Here is a 20650-nt window from a genome sequence, read left to right on the forward strand (position 1 = left end):
GAAGCAGATTTGTGACCCAGAAATCTGTTGGGTGCTTCATCTGTTGACTGACGTCTCCATCTCCTCTTTCTCAAGGCAGAAAGCCCCAGTTTCGGGGGTAGCACGGGACCTATTCATAGCACAAGCAGAGGCTTCAGCCTTGGAAGCAGGACCTGGCTATATTTGGTCCTGTATTTATATGCAGACACATGCATCAGCTGTGCTGTGTAGCAGCAAAATTAGGTAACCCTGCGTTAGAAAGTAGTTTCACGTCTCACCATCCTTCAGCTTCTCACCCAAGAAAGAAGCCTGGAATAAAAAACTGGGATTTTTCTGCTCCAAGGGTGCTGGCAGCTCCCATCCCTTCCCAGTACAGAGGGCACAGGGCTGGGACAGGAGCTGGCTGCTCAGGATGCTCATGGTCAGTTGTTACTTTAGCTTGTCTTCAAAAGGAGATGTTGGTGCCATGACAGCAGCGGCAGGACAGGGATTTGGGGGAGTTTCCAAGCACCAAGGTGGAGTTTCTAACTTTGGGACTTTCGCTGCACTCACATGTGCCCACTGTGGTCTTGCTGTCGAGCAGCAGCTGCCATGGGATGGAAAGCATCAGCCATCCTTGAAGCAGCACCCTGGGGGAACTAATGAGGCTGTAACATGATTAGTGCCTGTGCCCCCTGCACTGGGACCATGGGACATGGGAGCCCAAACCTGGGACATGTCCTAACTGTGGCTGACTGGGGTGGGGGGTGCTTGTTCTGGCAATAAAGGGGGAGACATCCCAGGTCTCCGGGAGTGCGTGGCAGTAGGTAGGGACCTGAAGTGGGGGCTCCAGTGTTTGGGGAGAGGGTAGAGAGGGGCTTGAGGGGTTTGCCAGCCCCTGTCTCCCTGCCCAGAGGCACCTCCAGCTTTCATCTTCGCGTGCCACCTGCTCCAGATCCTTGTGTCCCATCAGACAGGAATAAACCTGACCCCTTCTTTTCACAAATGGTACATACAATTAATTATTCTTTGAGAAGCAGCAGAGCTGCTCCATAATGTTTCCAGGTTCCTCCTGTCCAGAATGCACTCTGTGTAGAGCCTGGCTTGGGATGGAGAGGTTGTGTTTGCATCCCCTGAAGAGCAGCTTTGGCTCCACTGTGCTTGTGGCAAATAATGTTGGTGAGCTGGAAGGACTTGGGGTGGTGAATGATGACCCAAGGTAAAAGCTGCTGTGCATTGCATCAGAAGGTGTATGGCACGTACCTGCTGTGGAGAGGACCTTTCGTTCTGCTATACTCACATATTCTTTACAACTTCACTTAGGTTGAGTGTTGCTTTGCCAAGTCCCGTTCTTTAGAATCATGGAATCACAGAATGGTCTGGGTTGGACGGGACCCCAGGGATCTTAGAGTTACAACTCTATGTGCCAGCACCAAAACAACCTCCACAGCATCTCTGTGGGAATGGGAGCATAATCCAGCATGCTGAACCTCACTGCTGCTGCAGATGGAATGGTTCCTTCCCTACTAAAGGCGTGCCACGCCGTGTCCCCTCTGCCTCTCGGCTCGGGGACGCTGGCAGACGGGTCAGGAAAGAGCTCTGGAGGAGAGGTGGGTCTGCGGGGAAGTAAATACCTCCGCGGAAAGTTCCAGTGAGAGCCGTCGGCGTTTCCAGCAAGCCATCTAGTGGCTTCCTGCTAAAACGATTGCAAGCCTGAAAAGCAGGAAGGGGAAGCTGGAGAGGGGGTTGGGTTAGCTGCTGGACGGCAGCACGGGGCTTGCTGAGAGCGAACCTGATGGGTGATCTGGCAGATGGGTGTCCGGATCGTCATTTCACGGGTGTGGGTTGGTTACCCCAGCTCGAAAATATGATGATTTAATGCAGCTTCCTCTCCAGTATGGACAGGAGACAGTAGGCAAAGAGGGAGAAGGTAAGATTTGGGGGGTTTTTAGTGACGTGAGAACTCGGGGTGTTTCACTTGGTGAAGTTGTGGGCAGCATGTTGAAGGCAAATAGCAGAAGGTACTTTTTTCACCAGCCAGTTCGTTTGTGGCACCTTAGGCACAACCTGCTGTGGGGACTGGAAATTTGAAAGGTGTTTGGTGGGAACTGGAGAAGTGTATGACCTGGGCCTGCGAGCATCAGTCGGCTTGTGTAGGTAGACCCTGAGCTGTACTTGGCTGGTGTTTGTGTGAGCTGTGCAGAAAAACCTCCAGGGTTGGCAACGTCACAATGTCCAAAGGCGATCCCTCCCCGCATCACCTGTGGAACGTATTTGCTTCATGTCTGACCTCATTCAAACCTGTTACTACAGTGCCTGGGGAGACACAGAGAACAGCTTGTCCGCGTCAGTCTTCCACCTCGCAGACAGCCGGTGCCTGCCCAGTGCAGTTCCTCTGTGCCGTGTGGCATTTTGACTGATGTTCAGCCTGTGATGCTTCCTGACCCTGGGCACTTCTCCCCACGCTCCCTCCCCTCCTTCCCAGTTTGTTCCCACCTGCACACAGATGTTCACACCTCCTTCAGGTTGTTTTTTTTTCCCCTGGCTTTTCCTCAGGTTTCAACATCCTTTGACTTCTAATCCCATTTTTCTGGAGTGTTTTCATTTCTCCTTCCTTCATCCATCACATCACCCATATCACTGATGACATAGTGGGTAGCGTCACTGCCAGGACAGGTCTCCGTGCTCAGCACATCCTCCCAGTCTGGCTGTGAATCACCAGTAACGACTCTCTCCGTGTGGTTTTCCCCATGATTTGTGTGCCCACATCGGAGTAGTTTCGCCTGAGCATGTTTCTCTGGAAGCCCTGTGTGAGCACCTAATGAATATCAAGATATACAGCTCCGACCGCTCCTCCAGCTATTCACAGGCCGGTTGCTCTATCGCAGAGGGAAATTAAATTGCTCTTGACAAATCGGTGTCGGCAGTCACTTATCATCTTGTTATCTCCTAAGTGCTTTACAAATAGGTTGTTTCATTATTTGTTCCATCAGTTTTCCAGGAGTTTAAGGGACCAGTTTGTAATTCCCTGGCTTTTCCTTTCATGGTTTTTTAAAGCTAAATCTTATGTTTGCTTTGGGCTTTTTTGTTCCCTGGTCTTCTAAAACCTCTCATATCTACCCTGAGCTAACAGAGGAATGATGGCTCCATGGCTGAGCCCTTCCCTCAATGCCTTTGGGGCAGCGTATCCCTCCAGGTGGGTGGATCGACCAACACCCTGGTTTGGTTATCGTCCCCCCTCCTGAGATGTTTTCACAGAATCACAAGGTTGGAAAAGGCCTTTAAGATCATCAAGTCCAACCATTCCTGTCCTGTGCTAAACCAGATCCCTGAGCACCTCATCTCCCCTCTGTTAAACACACCTAGAATCAGTGACTCAATCTCCTCCCTGGGCAGCCTGTTCCAGGATTCTTCCCTTCCAGTTTTCTTCCCTTTGTCCTCTGTGGGTCCTGCTTGTGTTATCCCAGTTGAATCTTGACCTTTTCCAACCAGTGCTTTCAAAAGGGGGAATTTTTAAGAGGTGAAGTTTACCCACGTAGAGGTGTTGTGTCACGTTTTGGGTAACCCACAACAATACAGAAAATCTGGATGGAATCATGACCTTGGTTAACGTTAGGACAACAGCAGCAGAGCCACATGGCCAGAGAGGTGGTCATGATTGGCTTTTTGAGTGATTTTCAGGAGTGCTTGGCAACTCTTGGGTGTCCAATTCGGCACACCTTGCTGTGACCTGCGTTTCTGGAGATGCTCACACAGTGGCATCATGTGTGCAGGCATTCCTCTGGCATGTCATACCCTGTGAGAGCTTATTCCTTTCTTTATGCACTGTTTGCTGATTTCTCACTGATCTTTGTTTTGTTATCTATTCCTTCGACAGGAATCATTAACCAATGGCAACAGGAATCCAAGGATAAAGTGATTTCCCTATTGTTAACCCACCTGCCTTTACTGAAGCCCGGAAACATCGAGGCAAAAGTCGAATACATGAAACTCTTGCCTAAAATCCTGGCCCACTCGATCGAACACAACCAACACATCGAGGAGAGCAGGCAGCTGCTGTCCTACGCCTTGATACACCCTGCCACCTCCTTAGAGGACAGGAGCGCCCTGGCCATGTGGCTCAACCACCTGGAGGACCGTACGTCCGGCAGCTTCGGCAGCCAGAGCAGAGGACGCTCAGACTCGGTGGACTACGGGCAGACTCACTACTATCACCAAAGACAAAACTCCGACGACAAACTCAACGGATGGCAGAACTCTCGAGACTCGGGCATCAGTGTCAGCGCTTCCAGCTGGCAGGACAAAAACCTGGCGTGCGAGAACGGCCATCTGCCCCTCTACTCCTCCTCCTCCGTCCCCACAACCATCAACACCATCGGCACTAGCACAAGCACCAGTAAGTACCCACGGGGAGAGCTGGTGTCAGCCACCCATGGCCACTCTTCACGAGGTGTTCCCAGTATCCCACTAGGAAATACATAGCTGCTTTGCCGTGCTTGGCACCGGGGCTAGGATCATCTGGGCCATAAGAAAACTTCTAATTTTTAATTTTTTCCTTTTTTCTTTCTTTTTCTCTCCCTTCCCTGATTTTTTATTTCCTGACCACTTTCTTCTTTTATTAATTATTTATTTAATTTTTCCTCCCATCTGATGGGATTCTAACAACCTGGCAGCTGGAGAGGAGGGAAAAACAGCCGAGAAGCTGTAAGAACCAAAAAACATCTGTGAGTGGTAATCAGAGGCAGCCCCTTTCCTTTCACCTAGCTCCATCTAGATTTGTGGTTCGTTGTTTGGAAAGTTCCCAAAGCAAACGGGGAGCTGATGGCTTCACGTCCAAAAGTAAGCTGGGGGACTTGAGGCAAGTCCAGAAGTGACCTGGGGACTTTACTAGGAGGAACTGGGATTGGGGCCCCAAAGCACAGGCATTGTTTTTGGAAGCAGGGCGCTCGGATCCACAGTCTGCAGAGAGTATCTGAAAACGTTCCCTGCTTAGAGGTGTGAAGCTAATGGTGATCAGGGGGGTTGGATGGTCCTCAGTGTTCTCCAGGAGAGTTGGTAGCTCTTCCCCCATGGGGGTCCTGCCATGCTCTGATGGGGCATTGCCCAGCCCAAGGCTTGGACAGTCAGAGATACTGCAAAGCACCATGGCTGGAGGTTTATCACTGGTTTTGTGTGGAGGTGTAGTGCAGCTGTAACTGGTTTTTAAAGCAGCTGTTGATGCCTGTGAGGTGTCCTTGGGAGATGAGGAACAAAGCATCTTCCCAGCAGGGTTGGGGGCCCCCTCTGCCCACCCACTCCCTCCATGGAGGGCTATCACACCTGTCTTGCTGTCATCTTGGGTGACTGCCACCATCTCCCCTGCAAGGCTGGACGTCCTCCTTCGCTTTGGGGTGTCCAGAAGGTCTCTCAAAGATGTGTGGCATTTCCCTAGGCAGAAGGGTTGCAGAGAGCGCTTCGGGGAGGCGAGACATCTTGCGGCCGGGGTGCTGACTTCTCTATCAGCATGTGGGAAGCCACAATTAAGTAGCTGAAAGCTTTAAAATGGTCGTTTACGGCTTCTGGGGTTTTCCCTCTCCTGTAATAATCACTTGTTTTAGGTGATGTTTCAAAATGACAACAGTATGAAACGTGGCTCTGGGCTTATTGCTGTAGTGCCGTAGTCCCTGCCTCTCCGTTGTCCATCCTTGCAGGCAGTGCTGCCTGCACCGCTGCCTGGAGATTTCACAGGAGGGTCTTGGCTTCCCCATTGACTCCAAACACCATACCCATCCCTGTCCCCTGTCTGTGACGCTCCAGCTCCTGCTGCCGTGGGATTTTGTGAGGTTCAGCTTCTCCTAGAGCCAGGTCCTGTGGCGTTTGGGGTGACCACACTGTGTGGGAAGGGCTTCATGGGGATGTAGAGCAAGAAGAGTCACAAATGTATTTGCAATTGGTCTGTTAAAACTCTCCAGGGGTTGTTTGGGGGCGGGGCCCTTTGATGTGGTCTTTGCATGCCTGGCAGTTCAGAGGCTTTGCACGCCTCTTAGAAGGGAACTGCATCCTCACATCGAGAGGAGGAAGCAGGGAGGTGTGATGCGTGCAGCAGGTTGAGCATTGTCAGTGGCTGGAGCTCCACAAGAAGCACTGGGTCTTAAAGGATGCTTCTTACAAACCCCTTTGTGCCTCTTTGAGCCTTGTTTCATGGATTTCTCTCTTGGGAGAAGCAGTGACCCACTTCTCACCCAACAGGGCCCCTGAGTATTAGCACCAAACACCAGGCAACAGCCAAGTTACTCACCAGAGCTGCCACACCGAGGTTTTCCCTAACTTCTCCAGAATTAGGTGGGACAGCAGCAGTCACGGGGCCTACACTTTACCCTGGTCTTTTGCTGGAAGACCACATCCCTCCTTCATGCCACTCGCTTTGCCGCAGTGCTCCCTGCCTTAAGTCCCTGCACTGCAGCAGGGTCAGCTCCTACTTCTAAGGTGGAGGAGCTTTGCAGAGGCATCTGAACATAATCTTCAGCTTAGTCTGGTCCTAAATGTTAAGCTGTTGCAAATCTAATGGATGTATTTTGGTGGCAGCGTGTTCAAACTACCTGTGGGCTGAGCAGGGAGAATGTCTCCAGAGAAGGAGACTCCACAGCCTCTCTGGGCAGCCTGTCCCAGGGCTCTGTCACCCTCACAGTGAGAAAGTTCCTCCTGACATTGCCATGGAGCTTCCTCTGCTCCAGCTTGCACTGTTGAAGTGTTAGTTACCAGCTTCCTTAGGGTGGTGTTTGCTCGGACACGAGGCAGATGCTGAAAAATACACATGGCTGCCAGCCTTTGTCCCAGCCCCTCAAGTCAGTCAGTGTGTCCATCCACCTTTCCTTCCAGAGCCAAACCCTTGAACCGTTCCTGTTTAAGGTTTAGTTATTTTTAAATTCTCCCTGTTACTCAGAGGTGTTTATCTGGGAAGGGTTTTAATCCAGCATCACCCTGTGGGGCACGGCCTTCCCCAACCCACCCCCACTGCCTGTTCCTGACACCAAAATGGGGCAAAGTCTTTCCCAGAGGAGTAACATAGTGATCTTGCCCGAGGCACCTTCGTCTGGTTTGGTGGCATAATTAGGTGTAACACTGTTACAGCATCAGGTTAAATATGGGTGGCTGAAGCTCCCGTGACAGTTCCCAGTGTTGTGCTGTCCTTTGAGTCTTTGAAACTTGGTTCAGGCTTGGTTCACCTCCAGCTGGTGTCTTAACGGTGCTGGCTGGTGTTAGCCAAGGTTTGAGGAGATGTTGCTGGAGTTCTCCAGCCTGTACCCGCTGCCCCTGTGTCCTGTTGCTGGCCATCACTGAGAAGAGCCCAACTCCATAACTTTCCCCAGTTATGGACTCCCTAGGGAGAAAGCAGATGAAAACCATGGTGGAGTTCATCCCCATCAGGGGATGGAGGTGGAAGAAATGACACCAAGAAAGCACTTCTCATGGGCGGAGGATGAGTTTCCTGACTCTTCCTCCCCTACACTTGTGCCGTAGCTCACTGCCTACCACCGGAGACAACCCTGTCACTGTACCCACGAGCTTGGTAATGGGATAACTGTGTGTTTTCGTCCACGGGACCACCCTGATCTGTGCTGGGTGGGGTCAGCAAACATGCCATTTTGGGTGGTCAGAAATAAGGAGTGCAGAAAGTCTTAGTAAGGTTACAACCCTGCAGTAACCAAACATGCTGTTCTTGCTGGGGGATTAGGTCTGTACTCGGGAATTGCCTTCAGAACCTTGTTCGTGGTTGGATGTGCTGTGTACTGCGACTCTGCGCCCTGGCACTTGTCCTGCCAGCTGGAGACACCTCTGATGTTGTTTGCTTCTTCTCTGCTGATGGACTGAGAAAAGCTCACTGGCCTTTGTTACACTAGAGCTTCTCAGCCGCAGTAGACAGGGGCATGTGTTGTCTTGCTCATGCCCTCTAGTGTTGCACATAACTGTCAGAGGACATTTGGAGGGGTCACCCCCTTTGCCAGGGTCCCATCGCTACAGTATCTTGCTAGAATTCTGTAGAATCAAAAGATAACGTGTGAACAGAGTTGTTTCCTCAAATCCCCTCATAATATCCACAAATCCCACAACAGATGGTACCAGCAGTGAGGGCAACATTGAGTCATAGAATTATTTAGGTTGGAAAAGGCCTTTGAGATCATTGAGTCCAGCCATAATCTTCTACTCCAACTCTGATGTCCCTCAAAGCACTTGGTCCCTGGGAGATACAGTCTCCTTAGACCATCACTCAACAAGCAAGGAGATGAATGGTCACCTGCCCTCAGCCTGGAAGCCACGAAGCATTTGAGATGCTAGTGGCAGTGCAGGACAAGAGTGATGGCCTTTTGGGGTGGTCACCACAGAGCTGTGTTTTATAGCCAACAGTCCTTCCTGATGTTGAGGCTGGTCCGTGTCCTTCACCCTGTGGTTAGCAGGGAAGTGTCCAAAATCAAAACAGAGCAAGCTGTGCCCATTCTCCATGAGCTGGTGCTGGCCAGGATAGTTTTGGTTATTGGGCCAGCTACTTGTGCTCATCCCACCATCATCCCAGCTCCTGGTCTCCAAGCAGGGCAGCCAGATGAGTCATCCCACCTAGGGACCACATCAGACTCCCAAGGTGGGTGCAGGGAGGGAGACTGTTTCCCCTGGGTCTGTGGGATCCAGGTGTGCAGCAAGATACAGGCTGGGAAGATGGGTTTGTCCAAATGGAAGAGGTCAGGGCAGGTCCACCATAAGAGTCCAAGTGCCTGTGATGTGTTGAAGAAATGGCCTCAAGGTGCAGCAGGGGTTGTTTAGATCAGAGATTAGGGGAAAAATCGTCACTGAGAGTTGTCAGTCATTGGAACAGGCTGCCCAGAGAGGGGGTTGAGTCACCATCCCAGGAGGGACTTAAAAGGGTAGGTGTGGTGTTTGGGGATGTGGCTCAGTAGTAGGCTTGTTAGTTGTAGGTTTGTGGTTGGTGTTGATGAATGATTCTGTGATTGTGTGATCTCTGCTGGGTGCCTGCTCACAAGGGCTCAAGGTGAAGATGCTTTGAAGACATTTTGGGCAGGAAATCAGTCTTGCCCTACCTTGAGGTGCACAAGGTCCACCCTACACTTCAGCATCCACCTTGCTGTGTTCAGTGTTTCTCAACCCAGTGTACTGAAGTGTGCTGATGGACTCTGGTGCCTGGGCAGTGGTCAGAAACTGTTCTGTCCTTGAAACTTCAGGTTAGCTGCCCGAGAGCTTTTGGCACGGTCCCTTCACCTCTTTGCTCCCAGACAGTCTCTCTTCTCCATGTCTTTGGCCAAAGAGGGGGTGGCCAGTGGAGGACAACATGGTGCCAAGGTCCTACCTGCAAGACATGTCCGTGGGGGTCTTAGACTGACACTGAAGCTCATCAGCCTGCATCTTCCCTTGTATCACGCTCTGCACTGGAAGGTAAATAGGAGGGGATTCACGCCACATAACCCCTCAGCCCTTGCCGAGCACTTGGCTTTGGTCATTGTCCCTAGGCCAGCATTTGGGAGGGTGGCTCTCCAGTTCCCATTCAGCAGGGACTTGCTGGTCACAGGTAGCAACACTGTTGGGGGACACACAGCCACACAGCCTTTTGGGCAGAAGAAGAAGGTTCTTGCCTGTGGAGGATGGCTTGGGGGGGATGTGTTTGGCTGTGACAGCATGGTGATTGGCTTTGGGGAGACATGGTTGGCTTTGGGGAGACGGAGATTGGCTTTGAGGGGGATGTGGTTGTCTTCAGGGGGGACATGGTTGGCTTTGGGGGACACGTGGTTGGCAAGCAGGAGCTGTTGTGACACCAGGCATTGGACAGCACATAGACAAGAGACAGGGTCCTCCCCGCCGTGCCTGCTCTTGCTCTCACGTGGGAGATGGTGCTGACGGGGGGCATATGTGCAGCCCACAGTAGGCAGCGCTTTGGGCTGTGCGCCGATCCCGCTGTAGGCAGGGTGTCGAGCGAGTGATGGGTACCTGCTTGCCAAGCAGAGGGAGTAGGCAGGGAACCAAACATGTTTCCCACGGACATGCTGCAGCGAGTGGGCTTCCGCGTGGGCGGCGGGCTGGATCTTGTGGTCCTGCCTCTCTGCTCAGCCGCTCCTCAGCCACGATGCTCGGAGGTGAAGATGCTGCTGACAGCCGGGGAAGGGTCCTGCTGCGCTCCCAGGGGGAAAGAGAGGGGGTGACCTCGAGTCTGGGCTCAGCAGTGACTTGTACCTGAGTGTAAGTACGCGTGGATGTCACCGGTTGCTTTTGGCTGCTGGTAGATGCTCTTAAACCAGCCTTAGCATCACCAAACAGTGCTTTCGTTGTAAATACTCTGTGGAATCTGGCCTGCCACAGCCCTAGCGAACAGCTGTGTCCTTAGGGAAATGGTGAAGGGGTGATGGTTGGTCTGGGGGGGCGGTGAAGAGGAAGGGGAGCACTGGGCCATCCATCCCTGAAGAGGGCACGTCACATGTGCATCCTCTGGGACCGCTCCACTGCTTCCTCCAGACCTGGTCTGTGCACGGTTTGATCTTTGCATGTACCTACACACCTTCTTTACAGGTCACATTGCTCCACAGCTTCCCGGCTGCATTGAGGCCACCTAATTTGGGAACCTCTATTCCAGCAGCACCTGGGACACTCTCACCCTCTTGGCTTGTGAAATCCTGGTGCAGTCACCAGTGGTCAGTGCTCAGGGCAGACACTGCATGGTTTTGTACGGTGGTGGTCAGTTGGCATTGGAGGGGTTGGACACCATCCTTGAGTCAGGGTGGGGGAAGCTTGAAATTTGTGGCTCTATTACCACCTGCACTTCCCTTGCAGCAGCCTGGGTGTCTCAGGGAGGGATGTTAAGAAGCAGCAGTGATAGTTTTGTGCATTCTCCTGTGGTCCTTTGGATTCCTGTCATCCTGCTTCTGACCTGGAAGCGGTGCAGAAGCTGTCAGCGTGTCTGATTGATGCTCTCCAGGCTGTGGAGCAAAGTCAGACATCCCCAATAATTCTCTCAGACCCCTCTGCAGTCTTGCATGTCAGTTGGCTGGGAGGTTCTGTTGATGGATGGGCCTTCCTAGACCTGGATGTATTTCACCAGCTGTTCTGGTGCCTGTCAGATGCTGGCACAGACGACAGTAAGCTGTGGTTACTCATCACGTAGGAGCTTGTTACTCCCCTGAGGGAAGCTTTGCTTTTCATATTGCCCCATGAGTATCCTTGGGTCCCTGCCAGCAGCTTGCATCACCACCAAAGCCACCGGTGGTGTGTGGCTGGGGGTTCCAGCTGAGAGCTGGGTCCCCAAGGATGCTCCATTAACTTCTGTCCATACTATGCCTGGTGAATAGAGCCTCCAGCTAGGGATTGCTCTCACCAAATCACCCCTGGGCTCCTAGTTGCCTGAAGGCCCTTCTGGGGTGCCCAGCAGGCAGCTGCAGAAGAGGAGGAAAGATCTGTGCTGACAGAGGCATCCAGATGCCCCAAAACCCCCTGGTTTTGATCCACCACAACAGCCTCCCAAAAACACCTTCCTCCAGCCTTCTGCCATGTTTTCCTGAGCATCTTCACGGGGCGAGAAACCCATGGAGAGAATCACCTCTCCATCGCTCACCCTTCGAAACGGTGCCACTCCAGGCTTTGATGAGGAAAGAACCGGAGAGGGATGAGCTCCCCATCCCCCTGTGTCCTGGTTTAGGTCAGGATGGAGTTAACTTCTTTTGTAGCAGCGGATGGAATGCTGTGTTTGGGTGTTAAAATGAACGCAGTGCTGATAACACCCTGATGTTTTTAGTTGCTGTCAGACAGTCAAGGACTCTCTCACTTCTTCATATTTCTCTATTCATGAGAAAGGAGGGGCGAAGCCAGGACAGGTGACCCAAACAGGCCAAAGAGAGTATTCCATGCCAGTTACGTCCTGCCCAGTATAAAGGGGGCTGATGGGAGGAGGGGGCGGCGCTGGGACATGCGGTTCTTGGGGACGGTCGGGTTCCAGCCTGAGCTGTGGGTTCGGTGAGAAACTGCATTGTGTGTCAACACTTCCATGTATCTTTTGCTCTAAAGTCCTGTCAGCATTGTTATATTGTATCTTTCTGCTATTTTAGTCAACTATCCTTACCCCAACCCACGGGCTTTTGGTTTCTTGGTTTGGGGTTGTTATTTGCCCCCTCCTTTTCCCTTCCCTTGCCTCACCCCCCCTTCCCCTGCTCTTTGCCTTTAAGGAGCAGGCAGCTGCGTGGCTCTCGGCTCTCAGCCGGGGTAAACCCACGACACCCCGGCATCAAAGAGCAGCTGCAGAGGAATGGCAGGAGGACACTGCAGAGGGAAGGGAGCACTGGGGTTCGATTCATTCCGTCTGCTCTGCCCTCATGAGGCCCCAGCTGGAGTCCTGTGTCCAGATCTGGGGCCCCCATTACAAGAAAGATGTAGAACTGTTGGAGAGGGTTCAGAGGAGTCCACAAAGATGCTCGGAGGGCTGGAGCAGCAACTCTATGAAGAGAGGCTGAGGGAGCTGGGCTGGGTCAGCCTGGAGAAGAGAAGGCTGTGGGGGGACCTCACTGCAGCCTCCCAGTCCCTGAAGGGACCCCAGAATCAGGAGGGGAATCAGCTTGTTAAAGGGCAGAGACTGGCAGGACAAGGGGGCTGGAGTGAAGCTGGAGGAGGGAAGGGTGAGATGAGATATTAGGGGGAAGCTCTTTGCAGAGAGAGTGGTGAGGGGCTGGAAGGGGCTGCCCAGAGAGGGGGTGGGTGCCCCGTCCCTGGGGGTGTTCAAGGCCAGGTTGGATGGGGCCCTGGTCAACCTTGTGTAGCTCCAGGTCTGGAGGTTGGTGTCCCTGCCTGTGGCAGGGAGTTGGAGCTCTGTGACACTTGGGGTCCCTCCCAACCCAGACCATTCTATGATTCTATGATTCATCCAGAGCCACACCAGTCTCCCTCCCAACTGCTCTGTTCTCCTGACTCAGTAACATGCTGCTATTTAATTAACTTTTGACTTCTGGTTTAAAGGAGCAGCGCACAAAATAGTTATTTACTTCATTTGGAAATTCTTTTAATCGTTACCATAATTATAGCTTCCTCCTTTTTTTTTTTTCCTCTCTTTTTCTTTTTTTTTGGGGGGGATATTTTCCTCCTTGGCAGAGGAAGGGGAGGGAGGGGGAATATTTGCCTCTCTCCTTGTGGTTATCACATCCTTCAAATTACTAAAAGAGGCCGGGATAATAGGTCTGGTGATTATATATAGGCACCATCTGCTCCGTGGCTGCTTCCTATCAAAGTGCAGTTAGGAGGGTGCAAGAAGGATATCTTTTTTTTCCTCTCCAGCTATATTAAGACTCTGTTTCCATCTCGGCTCCCAAGCAAAGCTCTCCACATGCAAATGGATCTAAACGCGCTGTAATCAACGGCTCGGGTTTGGCAGCCTCCAAGCTGGTTTATTTATTCATATGATTTTGTTTCCCCTCAAGTTTGCTGTTCCCATTCCTTCTGCAATTTTATTCAAGGCTGGTTTCTTGTCACCAGAGCATGTCCCCATCCCCCTCCCTCCCAACTCCGTTGGGTGAGCAATAGAGTCTCGTGTCAGCCAGTGCGGAGATCTGTGCTGTAACTCGAATGCTGGGCAATATCTGAGCAATCAGGAACGGGTTTTGGAGGGTGCTGAGGGCAGATTTGTAGGATGGGTAAGCTGCCAGTGTGTAGAGGTGGTGGGAAGCTGAGCTGAGGTAATTTTGAACGGTGATGGAAGAGAATTGAGATGCGTTTTGCAGGAGCAGCTGTGGTTATCCCGTTCCTGCTCCAGGGAGTGTTGCAGAGCTCGGTATTTTGAGGAATATAAGGAGTCAGGAGGTGGTCGTGTTCAGCAGTCACCGTATCTTTTGCATATTCTCAATGGGGCACTGAGGGGCAGCAAGGGGACCTCACTGCAGCCTTCCAGTCCCTGAAGGGACCCCAGGAACAGGAGGGGAATCAGCTTGTTAAAGGGTAGATAATGTCAGGACAAGGGGGATGGAGTGAAGCTGGAGGAGGGAAGGGTGAGATGAGATATTAGGGGGAAGTTCTTTCCAGAGAGAGTGGTGAGGGGCTGGAAGGGGCTGCCCAGAGAGGGGGTGGATGCCCCATCCCTGGGGGTGTTCAAGGCCAGGTTGGCTGGGGCCCTGGGCAACCTTGTGTAGCTCCAGGTCTGGAGGTTGGTGTCCCTGCCTGTGGCAGGGGGTTGGAGCTCTGTGATCCTTGGGGTCCCTCCCAACCCAGACCAGTCTTGGATTCTGTGATTTACCCCTCAGAGACCCAACAGGCTTTTTCCTCCCTCACAGAGCTGGGGAGATTGTATATTCTTGGAAGAAGGTCGAGGAGAAGGAATAAGACATCCCCAGGCCAGAGGGAGGGTGCTGGGGATGGGGTGTGTGAGCCCACGGGGGCTGGAGGCCAGAAGAATTTGTCTTGCGAAATCCAGGCCAGGGTGCCTACAAGAGAGGAGGACTGAACAGCTTTTTTGAATGATCAAAAGTGGGTAAAAAGAGACGAGGGAGAAGAAAACCCCCAAATTAGGCGGTGAGGATGGACGAGGCTGCGGTGCTGCAGCAAAGTCCCATTTCTGGATGACATTTCCCTGGTGAAGACACTGTGGGACACCCAGCATGCCAGCTCTTTGTGCTCACTCCACAGCTTTGTAGTGCTTCAGTTGGATCGTGGGATCCTGATTTCTTGGAGCAGTTCTAGAGGTTTCACCCTTGACTGGCTTCAGAGCCTGATCTTTGCTCCCCCAGTTTCGCACGGGTTGCGTGTTGTTACGTAAAAGGATGATGTGCATCTTCCAGCTTGGCCTCCTGAAAGGATTGCAACTGACAGAGGGGCTTCTCCTTCTGAAACACAGCGTGGGGAAGAAGCTGATGCTGTTGGTGGTCTGGGCAGGCAGATGTTCCTCAGACCTTATTAGCATCTGGTGGAGGCGGTGAGGAGCGCGGGCTGGTGCTTGAGCAGAGCAGATGCTCTCGGACATCTCTTCTGGAAAAGGCCCCTAGGAAGGAGAGTTTCTGCATCCCATTTATCTGGCTTGATCCATGAGCAGGACAGGAATTTTCCCCCCACCCCTGGGAGCCCGTAGCAAAAAATCAGTGGATTCTGGGATGGTTCCAAGGGCTCAGTGCAGCACAGCAGCGTTGTTATTCGTGGACTGGGATTCCCCAGGGGTGAGCACTGTTTTTACTGTGGTTTGTGTATAAATGTGTGAGAGAAACCACATTAGTTGGCCCGGAGCTCAGGGTGTTGCGTTTATCTGGAGAGCAGCGTGGTTTAAGGAAGGTCCTAATCCTCCATCCCCAGTGCTGGAATTCCCACCTCCTGACCCGGATGCTGTTTTGTGTTGTCCTTTTGTCGGTGAGTTAGATCAGGGTTGGGCTTCACACCCAGTCTGTCTCGCTCCCACCTTGCCAGACGCTCCCAAGCTTCTGCTCCCCAGTAAGACGAGCCGGGCTTCCTTCCCAAACTGCATCCCATCGGATTGCTGAAGCCTTTACGTGTCTGTAGATACAGCCCCCCCCTTCCCCTTCCCATGCCACGCAGATGAGGAAATAACAACAGCGCTTCCCGCTGGGGCCAAACAGCGGATCCGCGCGTGCTCGTGCCACGCTGGGACCTCGAAACCGTCCCCGGCCTCGCATGCGGGGAGGGACATGAATAACAAATGGGTTATTGTTTCTCTGTACAGCTTCTTGAACAGGAAACCCTGTTTAAAAACATCTTTTTTCCTTTTTTTAAAAAAAAAAAGTTTGTTTGACAGGCTTTTCTGCAGCCTGGGCATCTTATTTCTCTGCTCGAGGCAGTGCTTCGCTTATATCTTCTATTTTTTTCACTAACACACACAGCTACCTGGTGGCTGCTTGCATTTTAAGACCCTTGGTTTCATCCACGCACACATCCTCCCCCATGACATATATAGCACCCTGTTCAGAAGCAAGGACATGGTTTATCCAGCATGGTACTAATGCAGTTAAAGTCACAGCCACAAAACCTGGGGAGAAAGAAAAAGAAAGCAAAAAACCCCAGAAAAAAACCCAAAAACAAACCAAAGAAAGAGGCATAAAGAAAAGGCTCCAAGGGTTAGGGGATGTTGAGCCGAAAAATGTTCCCTTGGTTTTTGCTTGGGCCACGCTGGAGCTGCCTGCAGCAGCATGGGGAGAGGGCGAATGAGGTGCCCAGGAAGGAGGCTGGGTGCCAGCCGGGCAGCGTGACCCACTGGCGGCTGTTTCCAAGGATCCTCTGCACAGAAATGCTGGAAGAGCCGTGGTGTGCCAGCACAGGGGGAGCTTTCCTGGAGGGGATGATGCTTCGTGACTGGGGTAGCAAGGGGGAGGCAGAGGAGAGGACTGAGCCAAACTTGGTGGTTGCTTTGTGAGGGGAGGTGGGATTGCTGGAGCTGCTCGGCAGTGTGGATTAAAACCATCCCTAAAGCTTCCTAGAGCAAATTGGGGTCACGCCGCTGCTCCAGGTGCCTACAGACCAGGAAAGGAATTGTACGTGATCAGACACTGCCCAAGGATGCTCCACAGCCAGCTTTGCAGCCAAGAAGTGCCATTTTTAGACTAAAATGAACAGGAAAATCATCTCCCAAATAGTTCAGCATGCACCTCGCGGTGCTTGTTCCTTTCTCCAGCCACAGAGGGGACATTATGCTGACATAGTATGATGCTGCATGGACTGAGCGCTGGTGCAAAGGGTTGTGAGGTTGTTGTAAAGGTCCTCTGGGTGCCTGGGACCGTTGCAGCGGTGCTGAGCACACCGGGATGGGTGACGGTCCGGATGCATGATGGATCTGCCTCTTGGTGGAAACAGGGCAGCCCTCTGTGTGTCTTGACAAGGACTTAGGCGGCACTTTAAGCCGGGTTTAGTGTGAGGGTGTGCTGGGGGCATCAGGACAGCCAGCGCTTCGTCGGCCGTCTCATGCCACTCAGAGGAAGGTCCGCCTGCAGAGCCCAATTCCTCGGCTCTAATTACAGGAATGGGTGGCTTTTTCCTTCTCAGGCTGAAAAGTTGGCCCAAAACCCCTGAGAAACCACAACACAAATGTCTGACGCTGTTCCACATGGCCTTCAAGCAAACAAAAACCCTCTTGAAATTAGCCCCTGCCTACCAAAATAGGCAACACCACTTCAAAGAGGAAGACAGAGGGAAAAAAAAAAACCAACAAACCCAAACAACGAAACTCAGGGCTTCGTGGGGAAAGCACTTGCAGCCTCAGAGTTCCTCTAAGCACGTCGCTATGCCTGCCAGTGTTTAGTCTGTGCTAAAGCTGGATTTGCCTGGGGAGGTAGTGACCCCACAGGGATGCTCCTTGCTGCTCCATCCCTGCAGCAGCGTGGTGTGCATCTTCCTCCTGTGTTAAGGAGCCCTGCACACTGGAATGGTTGTTGCATCATCACCATCACTTTTTTCCTTGGGAAAATTAAGCCAAGCTTGTTGTGAAGCCTGCGAGCACTTCGGCAGCACCTCATCTGAGACATCTCGGCACTGTTGGCTCCAGGTTATGTATCACTTCTTTTTCCCCAGGATGCAGAACATCCCAAGCTCATCTCCAGGTGTTATATTTAGCAGCATCTGCTGGGTTGCAGCTGACCCTGATATGAAGGCCACAAGCAGTTTTCTTGTGTGGGCTGAGCACAAGCCCTGCGGCTGTTCAGAGCCGTGGCAGAGGAGCAAAGAGGTGATCCCAGCCCACTTATCATGGGGAGGACCTTGACCTTCTCTGGCTCCATCCCTTTGGATACTGTGATGGGAGGAGCTGGACCAGGCAGTGCCTTTGAACTGGTGGGTCCCCGGGGAGCAAAAAGCTCTTGCAGCACCTAAGAAAGCCTGCAGCGTGCAGGAAAACACTTCTAAACCAGAAGTGGGACACACTTAGGAGTTGTAGGGGATCCGTGTGCCAGCGTGGCTTGCACTTCAGAGCCGGGGTTTCCTCTCTTTGTTCACCCAGCTCGCACCGCTGGTGCTCAGAAAGGCAGGCGTGCCTCTGGCCACCTCCTGGAAGCTTATCTTGCCCTAGAAAAATACATTAGATTTCCTTTCTTAAAGTAAAGCTGAATATTTTTATAATTAAAAAAAAAAAAAGAAAAGAAAAGGCTTTAGTTATAAACTCCCATTTGGATTTCTTCTACTAAAGCTAAAGCACCCATGGACCATTTATCACAGTGACTGGTCCCAGCTCGGACATCAACAGGATTGTCAAAAGCAGGGAAGGACCAGCATGAAGCCAACACTTAGGAAATCATTAGCTACATCCTCTGTTTCAAGAACCCTGAACACATGCAGCAGCACAAATAAATACATGCATTTATTAACCCCCTTCTGAGGCCTACGAATTAAAAGAGGGAGAGGTGTCTGCACGCTGGGCAGGTGCCATCCAGGTGTTCACAGCTGGAAACTGCCGAAAGGGTTTTACAAGAAAACTTGTTGCTCACTGGTGTCTGTTCCAGCCAGAAAGACTGAAACCGAGCCTGAAGTTAGGCTGGTGCTAAGAGCTCTTAAATATTCCATGTCCAGGGCCAAGAGTAGCTAGGGTGGCTTCAAAAAGCTGGTGACTTTTTGTGTTTGTAGCATCCTTTGCAGAGGAATTACCCAAGCTGTATCCTTTGCAGAGCAATTACCCTGCTGCATCCTTTGCAGAGGAATTATCCCCAGTGCATCCTTGCAAAGGAATTAGCCCACTGCATCCTTTGCAGAGGAATTATCTGAGCTGTATCCTTTGCAGAGGAATTACTCCACTGCATCCTTGGCAGAGGAATTACCTCGTGAAGTTGTGTGACTGGACTCACAGTTCAGTAAAAGTGCTCGGGGTTTAGTAAAACACAGTCTGTTGAGCTCCAGAGTTGTGTTATCTCAGGGAAAGAAGTGGAACTAATTTTTCTCTGTTGCGCTGGGTAATTTCTGATTGTTCCTGGCCATCCCGTGGAGTTCGTTATTTCTTCTCCAGCCGACACCGGCGTCTAATTAGGGGATGTAAAATTGAGATGGAAGAGGAGCAGTTTGCAAGGGTTTGTTGCTCAGGGACAAATGCAGGTTGGATTTAAACCAAAACCATCCTCTTGTTTGCAAGGGTTTTGGTTGGGGTTTTTTTAGAGGGCAGGAGTGGGTGGCTGAAATGCTGTGGGGCACAAGTTGCTGCCTATATCTTGTAAGAGGGAGGGTTCCTGTCCTCCTTCCCCATTCCCTTGTGTCCTTCAACAGACACAAATATTTCCTAAACCAGAGTAATTCCTACAAAAATTTGGGGGTGGCTTCTATTCCACCCTCCTCCCCAGGCTGTGCCAGCATGGTGGGGAGGCAGCAGGTGCAGAAGGGGCTCCGTGCAGTGCTACAGCCATGCTCAGTCCTGGTGATGCATTTCAATTGATTTCTCTTTTTCCTTTTTTTCCCCCCATACTTATTTTTTTTTAAATCCTGAATATTTTTTTCTCCTCAGGGGAGGGTGGTTTGACACCTGCAGAGCCCCATTATGATGCTGCTTTTGGGGTACAGAGCTAAAATAGCTTTGCCAGAACCTTCTTCAACCCATCAAATTCCCCATGGGGATTCATCCCACTTTAGGAAGCAGAACACTGCGTCCTCCCTGACATCCTTCTCTGCCAGGACACTTCTGGAAGACGTTTCTCTAGTTATTTCATGGGAAAGGAACAAATTCTTCAGCGTGAACCATCCCTTTGCTTCCCTGTGCCGCAGGGTCTTAGTGTTCCATGTGAAAATGCTTCCAGAGATAGGAACAATTTGGGCATTGCAGAAATCCACAGGTTTTGAGCCTCATCCATCAGCTGCCTGTGGCACGGGCTGCTTGTTACAGGTGTTTAATAAATGCAAACGAGCTCTGGTGTTTTCTTCTCCCCTCCCTTTAATAACCCCGCTACTTGCTCATTTTCATTCCACTCCCGGTCAGCAGAGATGGCTTAGATGGGGGGTTTTCACCTGGGCTTTGGCTGGGAATTAAACCTAGCTTAACTTTTACGGCATGGTACACCTGGCCAGGGAGTTTTACACCAAGGCTCGTTTGGATTAGGAATTAATAGCACATGGAGGAGCTGTGAGTGGTTTTGATTAACTCCTACCAGTGGAAAAAGGAGGTTTAGGGAGCGTCGTGGTGGAGTTTTAGGAGGAAAAGCTACAAAAAGTTGTCAATTTGCCTGGGATTTTTGTATAGATTTAAGAAATTTGATTTTGAGAGAAAGTTGAGGAAAGCTTTTTCTTCAGTCTTGTAAGGACTGGGAGGAGATTTTAACCCCTTTGCCCTCAGGTTTCCCTGGAACAGGAAATGCTCTTTGTATTGCATCTATCCCACAGTGAAGCTTAGAGCTGCTGGTTTTGAGAAGAGGATGTCTCTAGAAAACAGAGGGGACTAGAAAGTACTCCCTGTTAACAGGGGAGCACAGAGGTTTTGGAAGTCATCACTGTGTGAGCCCTGTGTCCTTACCCAGGGAGACGTTGAAAATAGCAGTGTCAGCTAGGGTTGGGTGCAAACCAGAAAGGACCTTCCCGGAGGAGGTCCAGAACTTGGCCCAGTTATCCCAGGTGGAGATGAGACAAAGGCTCAGCTGAGCAATGGCTAGATCCAGAGATATTTTGGGGGGGTCTCAGTTATCAGGAAAACCACTCCCCCCATGAAGTTCAACTAATTTCATAGAGAGTAACTGCAATAAAACGTTAAGAGAGTCTTTTACATCCTAAATCCATACATTAAAAT

General features: G+C 51.4%; 1 protein-coding gene across 5 annotated transcripts in view; it reads left to right on the top strand.

Moving 5' to 3' along the window:
- SAMD4A (sterile alpha motif domain containing 4A) overlaps positions 1-20650 on the top strand; it is a 95414-nt gene that overhangs the window by 55037 nt on the left and 19727 nt on the right. For all 5 annotated transcript variants that reach the window (XR_014617602.1, XM_084270406.1, XM_084270408.1 and 2 more), the window contains exon 3: positions 3836-4354. Coding sequence is in view for 4 of the 5 variants with exons in the window: in XM_084270406.1 (XP_084126532.1) it covers positions 3836-4354 (519 nt within the window). In the remaining variant the exon portion in view is untranslated. The remainder of the gene's footprint in view (positions 1-3835; positions 4355-20650) is intronic.

This window comes from Gallinula chloropus, assembly GCF_964237585.1.
Source record: "Gallinula chloropus genome assembly, chromosome: 14".
Lineage (NCBI taxonomy): Eukaryota > Metazoa > Chordata > Aves > Gruiformes > Rallidae > Gallinula > Gallinula chloropus.